This window comes from Panthera pardus, unplaced genomic scaffold, assembly GCF_024362965.1.
Source record: "Panthera pardus isolate Hobbes unplaced genomic scaffold, ASM2436296v1 HiC_scaffold_11, whole genome shotgun sequence".
In the NCBI taxonomy this organism is placed as follows: domain Eukaryota; kingdom Metazoa; phylum Chordata; class Mammalia; order Carnivora; family Felidae; genus Panthera; species Panthera pardus.
Window position 1 is genome coordinate 91,001,587 of NW_026526666.1, and position 19,743 is coordinate 91,021,329.

The 19,743-nt window shown below is 52.2% G+C and overlaps 1 protein-coding gene across 1 annotated transcript in view; it reads left to right on the forward strand.

Annotated features, from left to right (window-relative positions):
* Positions 1 to 7,887: 7,887 nt before the first annotated feature.
* The window catches only part of ECE1 (endothelin converting enzyme 1), a 112,864-nt gene continuing 101,008 nt past the window's right edge, over positions 7,888 to 19,743 (forward strand). The window contains exon 1 of the mRNA XM_019461677.2: positions 7,888 to 8,341. Within this exon, the coding sequence (XP_019317222.1) occupies positions 8,339 to 8,341 (3 nt within the window). The 5' untranslated portion in view covers positions 7,888 to 8,338. The remainder of the gene's footprint in view (positions 8,342 to 19,743) is intronic.

A 19,743-nucleotide genomic window follows, 5' to 3' on the forward strand; every position in this document is an offset into this window, starting at 1 on the left:
CCTCTTTCTTTTTCTAGCCTTCCCTCTCACCCTCTGCACACAGGACAGCGGCCCCCAAATCTGTGTTCTGATTCCTCAACTCCTCTCTCAAAGCCCAGTCTGCACTGGTTTTACATCGTTGGTCCCTTGCGCCAACTTCTCCCTATCTTTTCCCAACTCAGCCACCTCTGCCCTGGCTGTCCTAGCTTGTTTCTTTCCCTCTCTCCACCTGTTCCCCAGATCCCCAGGATAAAGCCAGGCTGCAGCTGCCTGACCTGCAGTTTCCTTCCTGAGAGTAAGGGAGGGAGGGGAGGCTATAACAGGTGGATAGTGTTTTTCCTTTCACAGACTGGACAAACATCTGTTAATACAGCTCAAGGCAGAATCACATCAAGGAGTTAGCAGTGGTTCGTATCAGAGGAGTGGGGAATGGGGGATTTTTTTCCTGTTGTATTCGTTTCTGTATTGTTTGCATTATTTTACAATGAGCATTTATTAAGTTTGAACTCGGAGAAGACACAGATTTATTATATTTTTGGAATTATGTAAGGAAATCAGGGCAAAGGGAGAAATAGTAGAAAAAGTAAAGCAAACGCAGAGTTAACGGGAGTACCCAAAATGCATTCTGTTGCTCCTATATTTAAATCATGGAAAATCCCCAGTAGGAGGCCCGGCACACACTTGATAAATAGAGGCCATTGTTGGCGATGTCTTAATGGACCTCCAATTCCTCCCAGAAACTCAAACTGCCCAACTAAATTAGAGTAGCCGGTGGCCCATGGGGAAGGGGTCAGGCTGGGACATCCTGGTCCCCAGGCGACCTCTCTGTGGGGTTAGAGGAGTCAAGAAATAGTCTAATTGGGTCTGACTGGCTCTACCTGCCCCCTCCCCTGCCAGCATCCTAGTGGGCTCCTTCCAATGTCTTCCTGACTCCACCTTCTTTGACAGGCTGGTGTGTGAGTGTCAGGGAGTCTGTTCCTGGAGAGTCTGGTGTTCTCTGCTGGGAGTTCTACACTGTAGATTCTCCTCAGTTATGGAAGAAGAAATAAAATCAAAATTTAAGAGCCCTTATAACGAGTCTCATTCTGTCTGCATGCCTGTGGGCTGTTCAGTTTGTCCAGACTCTATCTGCCTTGGTCCGTGGTATGAATCCAAAAGAAAAACCACAAGAAATTGGTCAACCGCTAAGGATTCTTTGGGCACCAAATGTATACTAGACATTACTGGGCATCTGTTCTGTACAAGATGACGGCACAGGCAAAGCAGAGAATAATACCGATAGTAATCATTACCATTTATTGAAAGCCTGTGAAATGCAAGCCTCTCCACAAATTCTGGGGCATTTTTCTTGGACCCTGGTGAATCCTGAGGTTGGGCTGGCTGGAAACCACAGTCAGATTCAAATGCCAGGTACTTCTGGGGCCCTCGCTATCTGTGGTCTGGCCAGTCAGAACCGTTGGCCACAGTGATTGGCAGAGGAACAGACACATGTCTCCATAAGAGCTAATGAGACTCGGTAGAATTTTGTTAAGACTCAGGGGAATTTTGTTAAGAAAAGGGAGTCCTGGGGCGCCTGGGTGGCTCAGTCGATTAAGCGTCTGACTTTGGCTCAGGTCACAATCTCACAGTTTGTGAGTTCGAGCCCTGTGTCGGGCTCTGTGCTGACAGCTTGGAGCCTGGAGCCTGCTTGGGATTCTGTGTCTCCCTCTCTCTTTGCCCCTCCCCTGCTTGTGCTCTGTCTCTCTCTGTCTATCAAAAATAAATAAAATGTAAAAAAAAAATTTAATAAAAAAATTTATTTTTAAGTAGTCTCTACACCCAGCATGGGGCTCGAAATCACATCCTGGAGGTAAACAGTCGCATGCTCCACCAACTGAGCCAGGCAGGTGTCCCAAGAGTCCTATTTCTGTTGAGGTTGCTGAGAGACAAGGATGCGTGCCTGGTGCTGCTGGCAGCCATCTTGTGATCATGAGGAAAGAGAATGAAGCCACAGAGAGGAAAACAGTCTTGAGAGATGGGTAGTGACATTGAATCCTGACCACCTCATCTATGTTCCTCAGTGCAACTGTGCCTAAATCTAGCTGTACCTCTGTATTTTTCAGTTTAAGTTGGATTTTTTGCCAGGGTTTTGAGCCCTGATGCTCTAACTGAGCAATCATAGTGCCCAGAGACCTGAATATTTGGAGGAGGCACCCCTCGCCCCTCATTCTATAGGACTATGACAAGGGAAACATGTTCTCCTGCCATACAACCACCCGTGTCTCCGTCAGAGAGCCCACAAATGCCAAAAGAAGCAGCAGAATGCCAGCAAAGGAGCAAATCTTCTCAGAGTAGCTGTGCCTTCTTAGGGAAATCGCTCTCCCTCTCTGAATGTTAATTTTTGTCACTTGCAATATGGGGTGGGGTGGGAATCATAGCATCTAGTGCATAGAATTGTTCCCAGAAGGCTGTTTAGAGGCGGTGAGCTCTGTGGGTCCCTAAGGAGTTGGGGGTTAGATTCAGAGTTGGCAGCAAATCTTTTTTCTTGTTCTTCCCTGGGCAGCATAAGATTAGAGATGGCCTCTCCTGGTAGAATGGAAAGGAGTCAGCCAGGGGTGCCTGGGTGGCTCAGTCAGTGAAGCGTCCCACTTCAGCTCAGGTCATGATCTCAGTTTGTGGGTTCGAGCCCCGCATTGGGCTCTGTGCTGACAGCTCGGAGCCTGGAGCCTGCTTCGGATTCTGTGTCTCCCTCTCTCTCTCTGCCCCTACCCCACTCATGCTCTGTCTGTCTATCTGTCTCTCTCTCTCAAAAATAAATAAACACATTTAAAAGAAATTTAAAAATAAAAATAAAAACAGGACTCAGCCACAACATTGGAGGCTTTGTTTCTAGTCCTGGTTCTGCCCAGGGAGTGAATGTGGGCAAAGCTCCTCCCTGCTGTCCACATGTTCCTTTCAGAAGTGAGGAAGCCATGACCACTCTCCTCTGTTTCTTCCCACAGCCAGGATCCCATCTTGTTTGTGCTGTTTCCCCACTGCTCAACCCGGTTTCTGCCTCGCTGATAGAGCATTTCAGAATGTCCATTGCATGAGTGAAGAAAATGTGGTCAGGATGCATGACCTTTCTTTTTTGTTTTTGGAACATGTTGTTGGAATAAAATATACAGGCATACCCCCTTTGGGGTTTTTTTTTATAGCTTAAATTTTTTTTAATGTTTATTTTTGAGAGAGAGAGAGAGAGAGAGAGAGACCGCATGAGTGGGGGAGGAACAGAAAAAGAGGGAGACACAGAATCTGGAGCAGGCTCCAGGCTCTGAGCTGTCAGCCCAGAGCCCAACGCAGGGCTGGAAACCACGAACTGTGAGATCATGACCTGAACTGAAGTCGAACGCTTAACTGACTGAGCCACACAGATGCCCCTGTGCTTGTTTTTTAAATTTATTTTTAAATTTTTTATTTTTGAGAGAGAGAAAGAGAGAGCTGCATGAGCGAGGTGGCAGAGAGAGGGAGACAGAGGAGCCAAAGCGGGCTCTGCACTGACAGCAGAGAGGGGCTTGAACTCACGAACCATGCGATCATGACCGGAGCCAAAGTCAGACGCTTAACTGACTGAGCCACCCAGGCACCCCAATGTTTATTTATTTTCGGCTCTGTGCTGATAGCAGAGAGCCTGATGTAGGGCTTGAACTCATGAACCATTCATGACCTAAGCCAAAGTCGGACACTTAACCCACTGAGCCACCCAGGTGCCCCTATTGTGCTTTGTAGAGATTGCATTTTTTACAAATTGAAGGTTTGTGGCAACCCTGTGTCGAGTAAGTCTATGGGTGCCATTTTCCAACAGTATTTGTTCACTTTGTGTCTCTGTGTCCCATTTTAGTGACTTTTTCATTATTAATTTTTAAGTTTTATTTATTTCAGTAATCTCTACTCCATGTGGGGCTCGAAATCACGACCCCAAGATCAAGAGTCCCATGCTCTTCTGACTGAGCCAGCCAGCACCCCAAATTATACGTTTCATCATTTTTCATTATTATATCTGTTATAGTGAACTGTGATCATTGATCTTTGATGTTTATTGTAATGGTTTGGGGGCACCACGGACCGTGCCCATATATGACAGCAAACCTCATCAATAAGCATCGTGTGTGTTATGGCTGCTCCACTTATCAGCCATCCCCCTGTCTCTCTCCCTCTCCCTGGGTCTCCCTATTCACTGAGGCACAACAGTATTGAAATTAGGCCATTTAATAACCCTACAGTGGTCTCTAAGTGTTCAAATGAAAGGAAGAGTCACACGTCTCTTACTTTACATCAAAAGCTAGAAATGACTCAGCTCAGTGAGGAAGGCATATTGCAAGCTGAGATAGGCTGAGAGCGAGGCTTCCTGCACTGGTTAGCCAAGTCGTGAATGCAAGGGAAAAATTCTCGAAGGAAATGAGAAGCGCTACTCCAGTGAACACACAAATGATAAGAAAGTGAAACAGTCTTATTGCTGAGAAGAAGAAAGTTTGAGTGGCCTGGATAGAAGCCCACACCAGCCACAACAAGCCCTGAAGCCAGAGCCTAATCCAGAGCAAGGCCCTCACTCTTTTCAGCTCTATGAAGGCTGAATGAGGGGAGGAGGCTGGAGAAGAAGAGTCCAAAGCTGGCAGAGGTCGGTTCACAAGATTTAAGGGAAGAAGACATCTCCATAGCATAAAGGTGCAAAACGAAGCAGCAAGTGGTGATGTAGAAGCTGCCGCAAGTTAGATCTAGCTGAGATATGGATAAAGGTGGCTACACTGAATAACAGACTTCCATGTAGATAAAACAGCCTTGTATTAGAAGAAGATGCCATGTAGGATTCTCATAGCTGGAGAGGAGAAGTCAATGCTGGGTTTCGAAGCTTCAAAGGACAGGCTGACTCTCTTGTCAGGGGCTAATGCAGCTGGTGGCTTGAGGTTGAAGCCTCTGCTCATGTACCACTTTCAAAATCCCAGGTCCCTCAAGAGTCATGCTAAATCTACTCTGCAGTCTAGAAAGGGAACAACAAAGACTGGGTGACAGCACATCTGTTCACGATGGTTTGCTGAATATTTTAAGCCCACTGTTGATTCCTATTGCTCAGGGGAAAAAAAAAGCTTCATTTCAAGATATTACTGCTCATTGACAACGCACCTGGTCACCCGAGAGCTCCGATGAAGATGTACAACGAGATTAAAGTTGTTTTCATGCCTGCTAATTAATATATCATCCCTTCAGCAGCCCATGGATCAAGGTCTTGGCATTTAAGATTATTTGATGCTGTTTAATATACTTATTTAATATTGAAGATTATTTAATAGTATCCAAATTATTTGGATCTGGGCAAAGTAAGTTGAAAACTGTCTGGGAAGGATTCACTATTCCAGATGCCAATGAGAACATTCAAGATTCATGGGAAGAGGTCAAAATATCAACATTCACAGGAGTTTGGAAGAAGTTGATTCCCACCCTCACGGATGACGTGAGGGGTTCAAGACGTCAGCAGAGGGATCAGCTGCCCATGGGGTGGAAACAGCAAGAGAACTAGAATTAGAAGTGGAGCCTGAAAGGGGGACTGGATGGCTGCCATGTCATGATGAACCTCAAGCAGATGAGGACTTGCTTCTTATGGAAGAGCAAAGATCACGGTTTCTTGAGATGGAATCTACTCCTGGGGAAGATGCTGTGAAGATTGTTGAAAAGACAACAATGGATTTAGAATATTACATAAATATTACTTGGTTGATAAAGCAGTGGCAGGTTTGAGAGGATTGACTTCCAATTTTGAAAGAAGTTCTACTGTAGGTAAAATACTATCAAACAGCATCGCATGTTACAGAGAAACTGTTCATGAAAGGAAGAGCCCATCAATAAGGCAAACTTCACTGATGTCTTATTTTAAGAAACTGCCACCAACAAAAGACAAAAAAAGAAATTGCCACAGCCACCCCAGCCTTCAGCACCCTGAAGGTGCTGACCTGACCATCCTGATCAGTCACCAACCATCAGCGTAGAGGTAAGACCCTCCACCAGCAACAGATTATGACTCATCGAAAGCTCATAATGTTTAGCATTTTCCAGCAATGGAGTATCTTTTAACTAAGGTATGTACATTGGGTTCTTTTTTTAGGTATGATGCCTTTTGCACACTTAGCAGACTACAGTATAGTGTAAACATAACTTTAAATGTACTAGGAAACCAAAAAATTCATTTGACTTGCTTTACTGTGGTATTCGTTTCATGGTGGTGGTTTTGAACCAAACCTGCAATGTCTCCAAGCATGCTTATTTCTGAACTTTGTATAAATGGGACGATGCTTAACATTTTCCAGTGGTTTGTAGTTTACAGGGGACTTGCGTGTACATTAACTTGTTAAATCCTCACATCAGTACAGGGAGGTGGGCAGGAATACAGAGGAGAAAACTGAGGCCCAGAGAAGAGAAGGGAATCCCCCACGATCACATTGTTGGATAACTCAGGATAACTGGGTTCCAATTTTGTGTTTTCCTGGATCTCAAAATCCAGGCCTCAGGCTACACCTCCCAGGAAGATACTTGAGGAATTGCCAGGAATCTGAGACTGGCTCAGGCCTGGGCAGCTGATGGTATGTTACCCAACCTCCAGGGTGGAGAGAGTGTCTGGGACAGAGACCTGGGCAAGGCCCAACCCGCCCCCCTCTCTACCATGCTTCCTGTCTCCTGCACTCAACATGCTATGTGAATTTTGACAGGTGGCCCTACTCCTTACATCCTTCCCTCCACCTGAAAGAATTCAGAGTACTCTTGAAGGGAAGGGGGGAGATTTACGTCCACAGAGCCCCTCCCTGCCCTCTAGGTTGCCACACACACTGCCCAGGAACAGATGGTCCCCTAGAAATCCTGGCATTGTGTGCCTAGACCTTCCCTCTTCTGCACGCGCAGTCATTCTGAGCCAGCTCCTGAGCAGGGGTTGCTGTCCCCTGTTCTTACCCTCCCTCCTGGCACTAGATGTCCTCTCTCCCAGAATCCACCTGTTCCCAGCCAATTCAACGCCCTTACCACCAGTCTCACGGCTGGTGGGCAAGATTCCGCACGTCTTTCCTTCTTGCCTTATGAACGGCTTCTACCTCCTTCAAAGCCCAAACCCCATCTCCTCCAGGAGGGCTTTGTCTCTCCAGAATACACACTCATTACACCCCTTACACCTTGGTTTCTCTTTCTCAACACAACATGAATACAAGTGATCACAAAGTCACACAAACAAAACACTTTTGCTGCACACACAAGGTTTTTATCTCTTTCCACAAACTAGGTAGGCTACATCCACAGTGTACCGAATCACAGCCAAGCCTCCTTGTGTGTGCACATGTACACATGCACCCACAACACCACAAAACCACAGGGATTTGGTCTCTGTAACAGGGACACAGTCTCTACCATATCACATGCATGTACAACAGGCCCATAAGGCACAGGTCACACATCATACAGATACACAGACACCCTGCCGCTCCCTCCTCCTTCACTCACTCTCTTATACAACACACATGTAGAGACAGTCTCTCCCCCGGACGCCCAAAATGCACAGGCATGGAGAGCCATCGGTCCTCCTCGCTGCTTCCCTCCCACTCCTTCTCTCGCCCTGCTCTCTTAAAACACACACACACACACACACACACACACACACACACACACACACACACACACACACACACGCAAGCTTGAAGTAACAAACCCCAAATATAGCCAGTCTGCCTTTCGGTCGCAAATAAACACACAGGCACGCGGGATCCACGCCTCCCCCGCTTTTTCTCTGTCCTCTTCTCCCCCTCCTCCCCTCTTGCGCGCGCGCGCGCGCACACACACACACACACACACACACACCCCACATAAATACACGCGCAGCTGCAGCGCCCTGGGTCACACTCCCGAGCAGGCGCCAGGCAGGAGACAAAGGTCGCCGAGGCTCCTGGCGCCGCGCACCCGCCGCAGCGGAGCCGCTCCCTGGGCTCCGCCTGCCCCCGAAGCCTGGCTCAGCGAGGGCTCACCCCGCACCCCGCACCCCGCAGCCCGAGACTCCGCCCGCGCGGGCCGCGGGGTCCCCACGCAGCCGCGCTCCCTGCCTGGCGCGCCTGGGGTTAAGGAGGTTGTGCGGGGCGGGGTCGAGGGCAGGCTCGGGGCGTGATTGGCTGCGCGGCCCGGCCCCCGCGTCCTGCCATTGGCCGCTCGGCGGGCCCGCCTCCCCGAGTCTAGGCGCCGGAGCCGCGCTCGCCCGCGGGGAGCCGAGCGCGCGGCCGGGGCCAGCCAGCCGCGCCGACCGAGGAGCGCTGCCTGGAGCCGAGAGCTGGGATCCGGCCCGGGGAGCTGCGCGGTGCAGGAGCGGAGCGCGCGAGCTATGGTGAGTGCCCCGCCCCGCCTGGACGGCCCCGGCGGCGGCGCAGCGGTGGGACTCGGCCGCGCTCGCGGGGGGCTGGGCGCCGGCTGCGGCTCTCGCTCGGGAGGCGAGGAGTCGGGGGGCGCGCGGGCCGGGCTCGGCTGGCCGGGCGGCGCCGCCTCGGTTCCGTCGGGGGCCGCGCCGAGCTTGCTTCTGGGCGGCTGGCCCCAGCCGGGTTTGGAGGGCTCGGGGTGGCCGATTCGCTTCGGGGACACTTGGTGCAGTTGGGGTCTGGGGCGTCCGGAAGTCCTGGCTGGGCGTGGAGACCCCGGGCATTCCGGCTGGGTCCTTAGCGGGGTCGGGGTTGGTTAGGGAGCCGGTGAATCCAATTGGACCTGAGTGTCCCGGGATGCTGAGGTCGGTCTGGTGCTGAGGCTCGGCTTGGGGCATCGTGGGTGGCCGAGCCCAGCGCATTCGGAGGGTTCGGTCGAGGGCACTCGGGGACTGTCTATCCCACTATGGCCTACGGGAGTGGAGAATGGAGGCAGCTAGATTGGCGGCTGTCAGAGACCAGGGGACACTTGAGGACCCTGCATTCAGTGATCCGGTCTCCCCAGCATCTCCCCGTAATGGGTCCTCGGAGGAGGGGGTTGCTGAAGGGGTTAGTCAGCGACACCAAGGAGAAGGGACATGGCTGGGAGATTTCATGGGGGTTTCTGAAGCCCCAGAGAGAAACTCATGTGGTTGAGGCTGGGCTTTTTGGAGCTCTTTTAGGGAGGGGTGTTTTCTCTGGAAGGAAAAGCTTGGACCTTTCAATCACCTCCCTAGAGAGGTGACCTCCCTAGATCACTTCTGCATCTTGGGGGCGGAGGCCACCTACTTCTCTTTGCTTTCTTTCCCCTGGGCAAGCCCTTCTGATTCTGTCTCCTAGTCCTGCTCTGTGCCCTGTGAAGTGAGTACAGGTCACCATGTAGGGCCTGAGGAGGGCATGTGCCAGCGATGATGGCTGCCAGTCCCAGCGGTACAGCCACCTCTGTTTCTCTGTGATGCTGCTGCCAAGCCTGAAGGGGCCCAGGTGGGGGCAAGATGGGACCCCTGTAGACATGAAGAGTCCCCCAGTGATTCCCCAGGACCAACCTCTGCTCCGCCCAGAGCTGGAGTCCCCTTACAACATCCCTTTCCCTTCCTCTCCCTCTCCTCTTCCTGCCAATATCTGCCTCCCCCTTTGCCATCACTTGCCTGTTCAGAGTCAGAAGTAATGAGATTATGGCTTAGAGACCATCTTGGATCCAACCTACCTCCTTGGTCAGGAATCTCTCCCCTGGAATGCTCTACTTGGATGGTTCCAGTGGCAGGGAACTCGCACCCTAAGCCCACCCTATGGCCTGGCCCTTGATTTAAAGTCTCAGCACATAGGCAATTAAAGGGGGTGAGACATTGAGGTCATATCATTTGCTCTGCCTCCAAACCCACCCTGACGTACGTTACTCAGAAAGAGAATTTTTTCCTCCTTAGAAACCACTAAAGAAAGAGAGGGCACCTCACCTTGGACACACTTTTCCGAGCCTTACAACCAAAAAACCTGCCAGGTTTTAGCATCAAACGGATTCAGGTTCAGAGCCCGGCTCTTCCACTTCCCCACAGGGACTTGGATCAAGTCAAACCCTCACCTTTAACTATCAGTTTCCTCATCTGTGAGAAGAGTTGAAAAGTCTTACTTGCAGGGGTGGAGTGGGGATTTGGTGCGATAACACAGCGGGAGTGCTTGCTCAAATACAGCTTCGTTTCCTTTCTTGTACAGTCTTAAACTCAAATTGGGAAGTTGTGTGTGACATCTGTTTGTTAGTCTGGAAGAAGGATTACAGTGTATCATGTTGTCGGGAGAAGAAGGGGACAGTGAGACTTAAGAATCACTTCTTTGTTCATCATTCAGTGAAGATTCATTGACCACTTACTATATGCCCTGTGCGGAGGAGGAACAACTGTCACAAATACTGTTAGGGGAGCTTCTGCCAGTGTGTAAATGTTTGCCAGGATCCTCATGCTAGGTGGCATATCTTCGGGAGGGGCAGAGGTATCATGCCAGGCGAGGGCCCCCTCCTGGCTGGAGAGATGAGGGAAAGCTTCACTGAGCAAGTGGCATCTGAATTGGAAAGAACATCCAGGTAGAGAAGCCCGTGTGAACAGAGGACCAGGGCGTGAGACACAGGAAATTCTCTCGGAAAGGCCAGAAGGGAGCTTGCCTGGCACCTGGGCATGAGAGAGCCAGGAAGGAGGAGAGAACGTGGTCAAGGGATGTTGGTGGGGCCAGATGGCCAAAGGCTTAGGCTGAGGAGTGGATTGTAGACCCAGTGCGCACGCGTGTGTGTGTGTGGGGGGGGGGGGGGGGTTGGGTGGCAGTGGGGGAGGGGGAGATGGGGTGGAGGTGGACATCAGGCCTCTTTGGCCCCTGTCATTTGGTTTCCCCTGAACACTAGTTCCTGTGCTCATTCCTGAGGTGGGGGTGATTCAGGGCAGCTAAAGAGTTTATTCCTTGGATCTCCTGCTCCATGAGTTTTAAACAAACCCCGCATTCCCTCTCCTCCAGTGTAGCCAAGTTTCTTTCCCCTGGCCCCCAGGTTCCAAATGGGGCTCCTTTGGAGGGTGGGTGGGGCTGTTCCCTCTTGTCCTGGCTGAATCTCCCCGATGGTTCCTAGCTACTCACCCAGGGTAGTTCTTAAAGTCCTCAGGTGGACCTCAGTGCAGGCTTGGCCTGAGGGTTCTAAGAAGGCTTTTTCTATCTCCTGTCTTCAGTTGTTTCATACCACCCAGCAGCAGGCACAGAGAGGTGAAGGAGATTGCCTAGAGTCACACAGCAAGATAGGGTCAAACATACCTGCTATATATTTAGAGGGTTACCAGGCAGACAGGTTGGGGAGAAAGAGACTCAACCCAGTGTTCCCAGTCTGCTGTTGTGGCTTCTTGAGAATGTTCCTTCACATTCCAACCTAGGGGCTGAGCTTAAAGCCACGGCTGAGGGTTGGGAATCATCTTTACTGTGAGTGGCCGGGTTGAGGACAGGGTCCAGTGCCTAGGTTTGAACACTGGATGTACCTCCAGCTTGCTGCATGACCTTGGATCAACTATTCCCCCTCTCTGCACCTCCTTTCCCACCAAGTGGGGCAGATTTGTTTTCTTAGCGGGATTATCATGAGGGTACAATCTAGGATACTATGTGGAATGCTTAAGAACTTAAGGTAAAGTGTTACTATTTGAAGATGCTAGGCCAGCCACATGTCCCCTGAACCAGTCTCTACTGGCTTCCCAGAGCCCGGTGGTACCCTTCCACGTGCAGCCAGCATCTACGCTCATAACCGGATTACTCAGGTTTCCTGACGTCGCTAAGATTTTTGGTAGACAGACCCGTTGTTCATTTTTGTTAAAGAATAAATAGGTGGTTTCCTAGACAGAATTGGAGAGACCAGACCCCATCAGGGGAGCGACAAGATTTGAGGAGTGAGAGGGCTACAGGGTGGGTTCGACAGAAGGTTTCGGGCATTAGCCAAGACATAACCCGCTTGGCTAAAGTCCACACTTTGATGTCTACAGCCAGGGAGGAACCATCAGCAAATGTTTATGAGTTTTTGTGTTTCTGCCCCATTTTTTTCCTTTTTTAGTTCACTAGGTGAGCACCCCTAGCACATTCATTCGTTCATTCACCAACCAAGTCCGCCTGGCACAATACCAGGCATCGGGGCTGCAGTCAGGGTGAAAGAGACCGATAGGTCTCTCTTCCACAGTGTGGCAGACAGGCAGGCAGATAAGGAGCAGGAAATTAGCAGTGCAATTGCTGTTGCCAAGGGGACACACGGTACTGTAGAGCAGATAAGGGAACCTCACCTGGGGATCAGACAAGGCTCCTCGAGGACATGGCATTAAAGTTGTGGCCTGAAGAATGAATGGGACCTGGCAGAGCATTCCAGGCGGAGGGAGCCATCTGTGCAAGATGGGACAAAATGGGTGTTCCGGAATTAATTCGTCTGGGGGCTCAGAAGATGATGCTCGGGAGGTGGCTGGGGCAGGTGCACGCAGGTGGGGTCTTGTTAAAGGTTTGGGGCTCGATCCTAAGGACAGTGGGGAGCCACCCTTGAGTTCAGAGCGAGGGGAGTGATGTCGTCAGAGTTGTGTTCTAAGATGGTCACACAAGCTGCTTCGGGGTAGGAGTGGTGAGGCTGGGAGCTGGAAAACCAGTTGGAGTGGCCCTGGGAGAGTTGGTGGTGGTCTAGACACTAGTCGCTGCCCCCTCCACGCCACCCACACCCCCAGCATGCTGCCCAGAGTGGGCGGTGAAGAGAGGTTGCACAAAGCCCCTTTCCGCGTGGACATTGACCGTCCTCCCCACCTCCTTTCCTGCAAATAATGTGTGGGGCTCTTGGCCTCAAGGAACTTTGATCTAATAGAGGAGAAGGACGAAGTTCCCAAGTGGCTCTAAAATAAGGTAGAATATGACATTACCAACCTGGGGATACAACTGCAGAGTCACCCCGGCCATGAGTATCAGGGAAAGCTTCCCAGAAGAGGTGGCATTTGTGCTTCCTCTGGCAACAGTTAGTGGAATGGAGTGCTTCGTAGGAGCCAAGTTTTAGAGTAATGAAAATAAGGAGGTGCTGTCCTGTCCTTAAAGAGTTTTACTCTGGGCCAGGTTTAACGAACAACCGATGTTGATTGAATCCCACTGTCAGTAGGGGTCTAGAGCCTGGGGATTCTGCCCTTTTCCCAGATGCCCCAAGGACAGGGGTGGCAGAAATATCCACAGGCCTGTCTTGGCTCACTGACAAGCCTGGGAATGACTCTCTCCTCCCCACAGAGCTGTTGGGGGATTCCTTGGGGGGAGATGTAAACAGGGGAACAAGTTTCTGAAGACTATTCAGGAAATTAGCTGAGGGAGGATCTAACTTTGGGGCTCAGAGACGGAGAGGGCGCCCTGGCTGCTAGATCTTACAACTGTAGAGTGCTTGGTTGTAACCATCTGATGCAACTTCCCCATTTTATAGGTGGAAAGATCAAGGGGCAAGATGAGGATCTCCTGTGTGCCTGGCACTTAAATGTAAACCTCTCCGACCTTCACGTGAACCCCAGGAAGTAGGTTTATCTCCGTTACAGAGCTGTGGAAGTTGACACTCAAAGATCACTTAGGGAATTAGGGACTGGAACCAGGCAGCGGCCTCCTGATTCCTCAAGATTCTGGCTTCAGTCCCAAGTTGCCACCCACTTCAGAAACTCTGCCCTCCTAGGAAAGCCCCCCTGGGGATGGGAATGGGGCTGTTGGGCAGTGGCCAGAGGCAGTAGGAGCTGATTGAGGCTGGACGGTGGCCAGGCTGGAATGTTGATACTTATCTTTCACCTTTGCACAGCACTTGACAGTTACTGAAGCCCTTTCCTCCCCATTCACGGACTGTTCTTGGGTCCCAGTGCCAGTCAGTGGCAGAGCTAGGACGGAAACTCAGCCCTGTGACTCCCAGCTCAGACCCCAGCTCCCCAGCTCCCCAGCTCCCCAGCTCCCGGCATTGCCCTGTGGGCTGCAGCCCAGGTCTCCAGCAGCCCCCTGACCGAAGATGTCCCGGGCTCCCTGCCCACTTGCCCCTAGGAGCATATGAGCAGCAGCTCCTGGCCCGCAAGCCTCCTCCCCTCTGGGCAGGATGGAACGGGACAGGACGGGGTGAGTGTGGGGTGGGTGTGGGGCGGCCGCCAGGCGGAGTAGGGTTACAGTGTAAACACTGTCATGTCAATATTTACCTCTGCCTGGAACCAGGCCTCCCTGCCTCCCACACGCTGCCCATCCAGGTGCACGTGGCCTGCTCCAAGGCCCTGGTCACTGAAAGCCAGGCCAAGGGTGGACATGGAGCTTTCAGGCCAAGCTCTGCCACCAGCTTTTTGTGTGGCCCTGAGCTGGGGGCTCTCCCTTCCTGGGCCTTAGTTTTTCCATCTGTAAAGCGATGCGGCCGGAACAGACGTACTCAGGGGGCATTTTCGGTGATAACGGGCAGGATTACAAGCATCACACTCCAGTTCAGAGCCCAGGGCTCAAGGCCAGGCAGACCTGGGTTTGAATCCCAGTGCTATCACTTCCTCCCCGTGAGACCTGGGAAGCCACCGCACCCCATTGAGTTCCAGTTTGTGTGTACAATGAGATCCTAACTAACTGTACCTGTTTTAGGGTTAGGGTGAGGCTTCACGAGACAGGCTCAAGCCCTTGGCACAGGCTACGAACTGAGTAAGCGGTGGCAATGGAGGTGGTGGCTGTTATTCCAAATAAACATTTCATGATTCTCTGAGTCCAGACACTGGGTTACGTCACTCGTGAACTGGAGCCAAGGGTGGGGTCTCTGACCGCAAGCCCTCCTGGCACTCTGGGGCCGCAGGCCGGGTCAGGGGAGCCCAGGAGCAGAGAAAGCCGCTCGGTCCACACCACCACTCACCCCTCGCCCCCAACACATAGCTGCCCGGCCTCTGGGGCTCCTTCTCATCGGGCAGAAGTCCAGGGCTGAAATGACCTCAGAGATATGTGGCAGTGAGGGGGTGAGGGAGAGTGGAGGAGGCGGAAGGCGGAGGAAGAACGCATTTCCTAAGCAGCTATTTCACAGAAGTTCAGTGCTCATGTGGTGTTCGGTGTTCAGCCGGAGAGGAAGGGGCGCAGGGGGTGCCTGGGACCAGCAACCTCAAGGTGTGGGGAAGGGAGACGGGGGGGTGGAGACTGCTCCCTCACGTTTTGCTGTGTCACTTCAGACACTCGGTCACCTCTCCGAGATTCGTTTTCCTCACCTCTGATCTGGAGATAGTGGGACCTCTTCTGTACAGTGGTTGGAAGTGTTAATCACACGCTGTTTCGGAAGAAGCCAGCTCAGTCCCAGCACAGCCTCTTTCATGGTCGTGGTCATGAGGACGATATGCCAGTCCTGTTCCGCGGGTCTGTGTGCTTCCCGAGGGCAAGACTGTGCATATTTTTAAATTGTGGTACAATTTCTTAAGTAAGATGCACACATCTTGCGCAGCTCAGTTTTTACAAATGTATATGCCTGCAGGGGGACCTGGGTGGCTCAGTTGGTTAAGCATCGGACTCTTCATTTCCACTCAGGTCACAATCTCGAAGTTCGTGAGTTCCAACCCCACATCGGGCTCTGTGCTGGCAGCATGGAGCCTGCTTCAGATTCTCTCTCCCCACCCCCTCCCTCTGTTCCTCCCCTGCTTGTGCTCTCTGTCTCTCTCTCCCCCTCCCCCTCCCCCCCAAAAATATATACACCGGCAGAACCAGGACCTAGATCAAAACATAGGACATTTTCTCCTCCCCGGAGAGGTCCCATATACTCCCTTCCATCCCTCTCTGTGACAGGTGGCCACTAATCTGCTTTATGTCACCCTAGTTTTGCCTGGTTTTGAACTTTATCTGCATGAACTCATAATAGGTACTCTTGGGTCTGGTTTCCTTCAGCCTCAGATAACAGTGAATGGTGTTCAGTTTGCCCACGTTGCCGCACATGCCGGAATGTGCTCCTTTCAGGCTGCACGGTGTCCCATTGGGCAGAGGCACACGTGCGTCCACGGATGACACTCCTGCCTGGGCAGCTGTGACATTCCTGTTTTTCTCTTGGTGGACCTACACACTCCTTTCTCGCGGCTGGATCCTGGGAGTAGACCTGCAGAGTCAGAGGGTCTGTGTGTATTTCACTGTCATGGGACCCACCACGTGGTTCTCCAGGGAGGTGTCTGTTTCTGCGTGTGCTGTTCACCTCTGCCGACAGGCCCAAGATCTAGCCTGGAGTAGACTCTTGATGAATGTTTTTTGAAAGGAGGAAGGAATGTGAGTCTTTTCTTTGTCCAGGTGGTTCAGATCCACTCTGCCAGCCCTCCTCTGCCCTCGGGCCCTGGCAGTGCTCTCTCCCTAGAACCTGGGCTTTGGGTTTCCCCTGTCATTTCTCAGGGGAGGGAGGGGCCTCTGGCTCTGGAGACTCCAGACCGTGAGGCTCTGCCGGGCTGTGTAACCTCAGGTAGATCCCTTCCCTGCCCTGTCCTAGGTTTCCCCTTCTGCACAACATGGGGTAGATTGAAGGTTTCCCCAGCTCCCCAGTTTCTAGTGGGCTCCCTTTATTTGGGAGGCATTCACGGCATGCTTCTTCATCTCCAGGATTGTACCTGCCCCACTGGCGAGCCCCAGCTGCCCCGTATCTCCAAAGAAGGACCATTGAGGAAGTAGGCAGGCCCTTCATTCTTGCTGTCCTTGGTAGGAGCCTCACTGTGAATAAGTCCTCTCTGGGTGAGAGCCCCCCAAAGTTGGCCCCTGGAAGCCTTGTCCACGGAGGCTTTGCAGAAATGGCCTTGGTATCAGGAAGACCTGGGTCTGCATCCTGTGTGACCTTAGGCAAGTCAGTCCACCACTCTGAACTGCAGCATCCTCACCTGCACAGTTGAAAGGATGAAATGAGGTCCCACCTCATTGTAGGGACCAAAGTGGATGAGGCAGTAAAATCCCTGCCCTTGAGGAGAGGTATTCTAGGTGAGGGAGCCAGAGACTACACAAGCAAACCAACCAACCACAAAGATCACTTCGGAGAAAGGGAAGAAAACAGAGTGATGTGGTGGAGAGTTAGCTGCGAGGTGGGGAGGGAGCTCCTCAAATGGGTGGGCAAGGAAGGAGGTGACATTAAGCCGAGTCCTGAAGGATGAGGAGAGGGCAGCTGGGCAAAGATGTGGGAGGGGAGAGTTCTGAACCGAGAAACAGCAGTGCAAAGGGCCCGAGACAGGGACATGCGGTTTGGATGTTATGGGCAGTAAGAAGGCTGACGTGGCTGAGCAGAGAGAGCAAGGGAAGAGGGGTGGGAAAAGGTGGGCATGGAGGGCCTTGTCAGGTGTGGGGACAGGGGCTGGAGGAGTTGGCATTTCATCCTAAGAGTGATGGGAAGCCACTGCTGGGCTCCAAGCTGGTGTGTGTGTGTGTGTGTGTGTGTGTGTGTGTGTGAAAGAGAGAGAGAGAGAGAGTGTGACTGGTTTGGGCAAGGTTCTGGATGCTGTGTGGATGAACCGCAGGGGCAGGAGTGAGGCAGGGAGGCGGGCGGCAGGTAAAAGGGGAGCAGGACCCTAGCACTTTGACCTGTCCTGAAGGGGAGACTTCTCTTACGCTAGGATCTGAGATTTTAGCAACTACTTAGAAGGATGGAGAGAGGGAGACAGGGTATCTCAGATGGCACAGGACCTTCTGGCCGCAGAGCATGGTGGGCAAAAATCGCCTTTGGAACCCAACAGAGGTTCTCGTCTTAAAACTTCCCCTTGAACTTAGCCCTCCAGAGTGAGATCTCGGGATTCTCCCAGAGTGACCGCTTTCCCACCACCCCAGGTCACGGGGACCCAGAGAAATGAGCCGGAAGGGCACAGAGCCAGAGCCTGCCTCCCCCACTTCCGCACACCCTGCCGAGAAGTGAGGGCAGAGGAAGTGGTGGCTGCCCCGGGGATGCCCGGCCCCTCTGCCCTCTGGGCTCCTGCTCCCACGGCCCGGCGCAAGGGAATCTTGTGGCTTTGTGGTTCTGGGTGTTCCAGCTGCTTCGGATCATAAGGCAGCCGTGAGAAGGCACTAGCTCATCTTTTTCTGCATGGCTGCTCCACTTGCTGCTGGGCTTCCCAGAGTGGGGGGGGGGGGGGGGAGACAGCGAGAGGGCGTGGCAGTTCGCAGGGTCACCGAAGGGCTGAGACACCTTCTGGACCAACCTCTCCTGGGGAGACAAAGGCTCAGGACGGAACAGGGAGGAGATTTGCCTGAGGCCTCACAGGGAGTTGGAAGCAGGACTTAGATCTTCATCTCCTGGACTCCTAATTCAGTGCTCTTTCTGTTTAACATGTGGGTTTTACAGTCAACAGACGTGGTTTCTAGTCCCAGCTGGGTGACCTTGAGCCAGTGACTCTCTGAGCCTCGGTTTTCTGCCCCGTGGAAGGGGATAATAGTACCCCCTTTCTCATGGATTGGTTGAAACGATTCATGTAAAGCTCCTGGGATGGTGCACATAGTAGGTCCTCAGTAAGGGGGAGCCGTTATTAACATTATCACCGTTGTGGTTCTGTCATTCTAAGCCTGGTGACGTGCTGGGAAGAACAGGTGTGTGTGGCCTTCTCTTGCCCTGATTTCTGGTTCTGGTGAATGCACTTAAGCAGGGGAGGGGAGGAAATTCCACCATCACCCCACCCCACTGCTGCTTGCTTATTTTACTTTCCCATATAGTTAGGAGACCCTTTAACAAGGTTCTTAATTACCAACACCACCCCAACACACACACACACACACACACACACACACACACACACACGGCTCAGGTAGGCTGGAGCTGTTGTGTCTGCCTCCAGCCTGCACAGAGAGCCGACATAGACTAAATGCAGGCCTAGGATGGAACATCGCGTGGCTTCCCACCTTCTGCGTCAGGTCCCTACCACACACTCGCTGATTCCTGTTTGTACGGTGGGGCCTAAGGGTTAAGAGCAGGGGCTATGGGATTGACTTGAACTTGAACCCAGCATCCACCCACCACTTAGTTGTCGTAAAGGGCCTTTTAGCAGGTGAGTTTTTCTCTCTGAGCCTTGGGCTTCCCGCCTGTGAAGTGGGGGTCACAACTTCCTCCCTGGGTGATGGCAGACATGAAATGAGAGACGATGCCATCGGAGCTCAGTGCTTGACTCAAAGAGGCGGGTGTCACTCAGAGCAACATTGACACATGTCCCAAATCCATTAAGCCTATTCCTCTTTCCACAGCTATCCTTAGATGTTTTCTCGATCACCCCCCACCCACCTGTCATGCACTCCCACAGTCCTGTCACTTCCCACCCCGACTGCCTTCTGTCAGGGCGTAAGTCACCTTGGATGCAGTTTGCCACCCTGTCACGTCTCCCTGCGTCGACACAGATCAAGAGCTTGAGCTCTGGGGCCAGCCTGCGTAGGTTTGAATCCCAGCTCTGCCAATTACCCAAGGAACCTCAAGCAAATTCCTTAATTTTTAGCCTTTGTCTCTGCCTAAGGAAAATGGGAACCATAATAGTACCAAACTCAGAGTAATTCCTGTGCAGTGTAGGATCCAGGCCTACCATACAGGAAGTGCCTAGTATATGTTAACTGGTTTTATTCCCAGATGGAGTTCTGGTAGTGCCCCTGCCTTTTCCGCTCTGTATTCCTAGCGCCTGGCAAGGGTGGGATCGGGAGGGATCTGGGGCGGTGTGTAGGGGTGTGCGTTACGGGCAACGGGGAGTTGCCTTACCAGTGAAATGGGCCTCCCTGGAAGGACTGTGCTTGGGGCCTTGGTCAAGGACTCAGGTTACATGGCGAGCTTGTTTGCTTGGCAGAGATCCCCCACAACCCTGCTCTGTGTCACCCTTCACTGGGAGGACGTGCAGACACAGCTCTTCCTAGGGAGCCC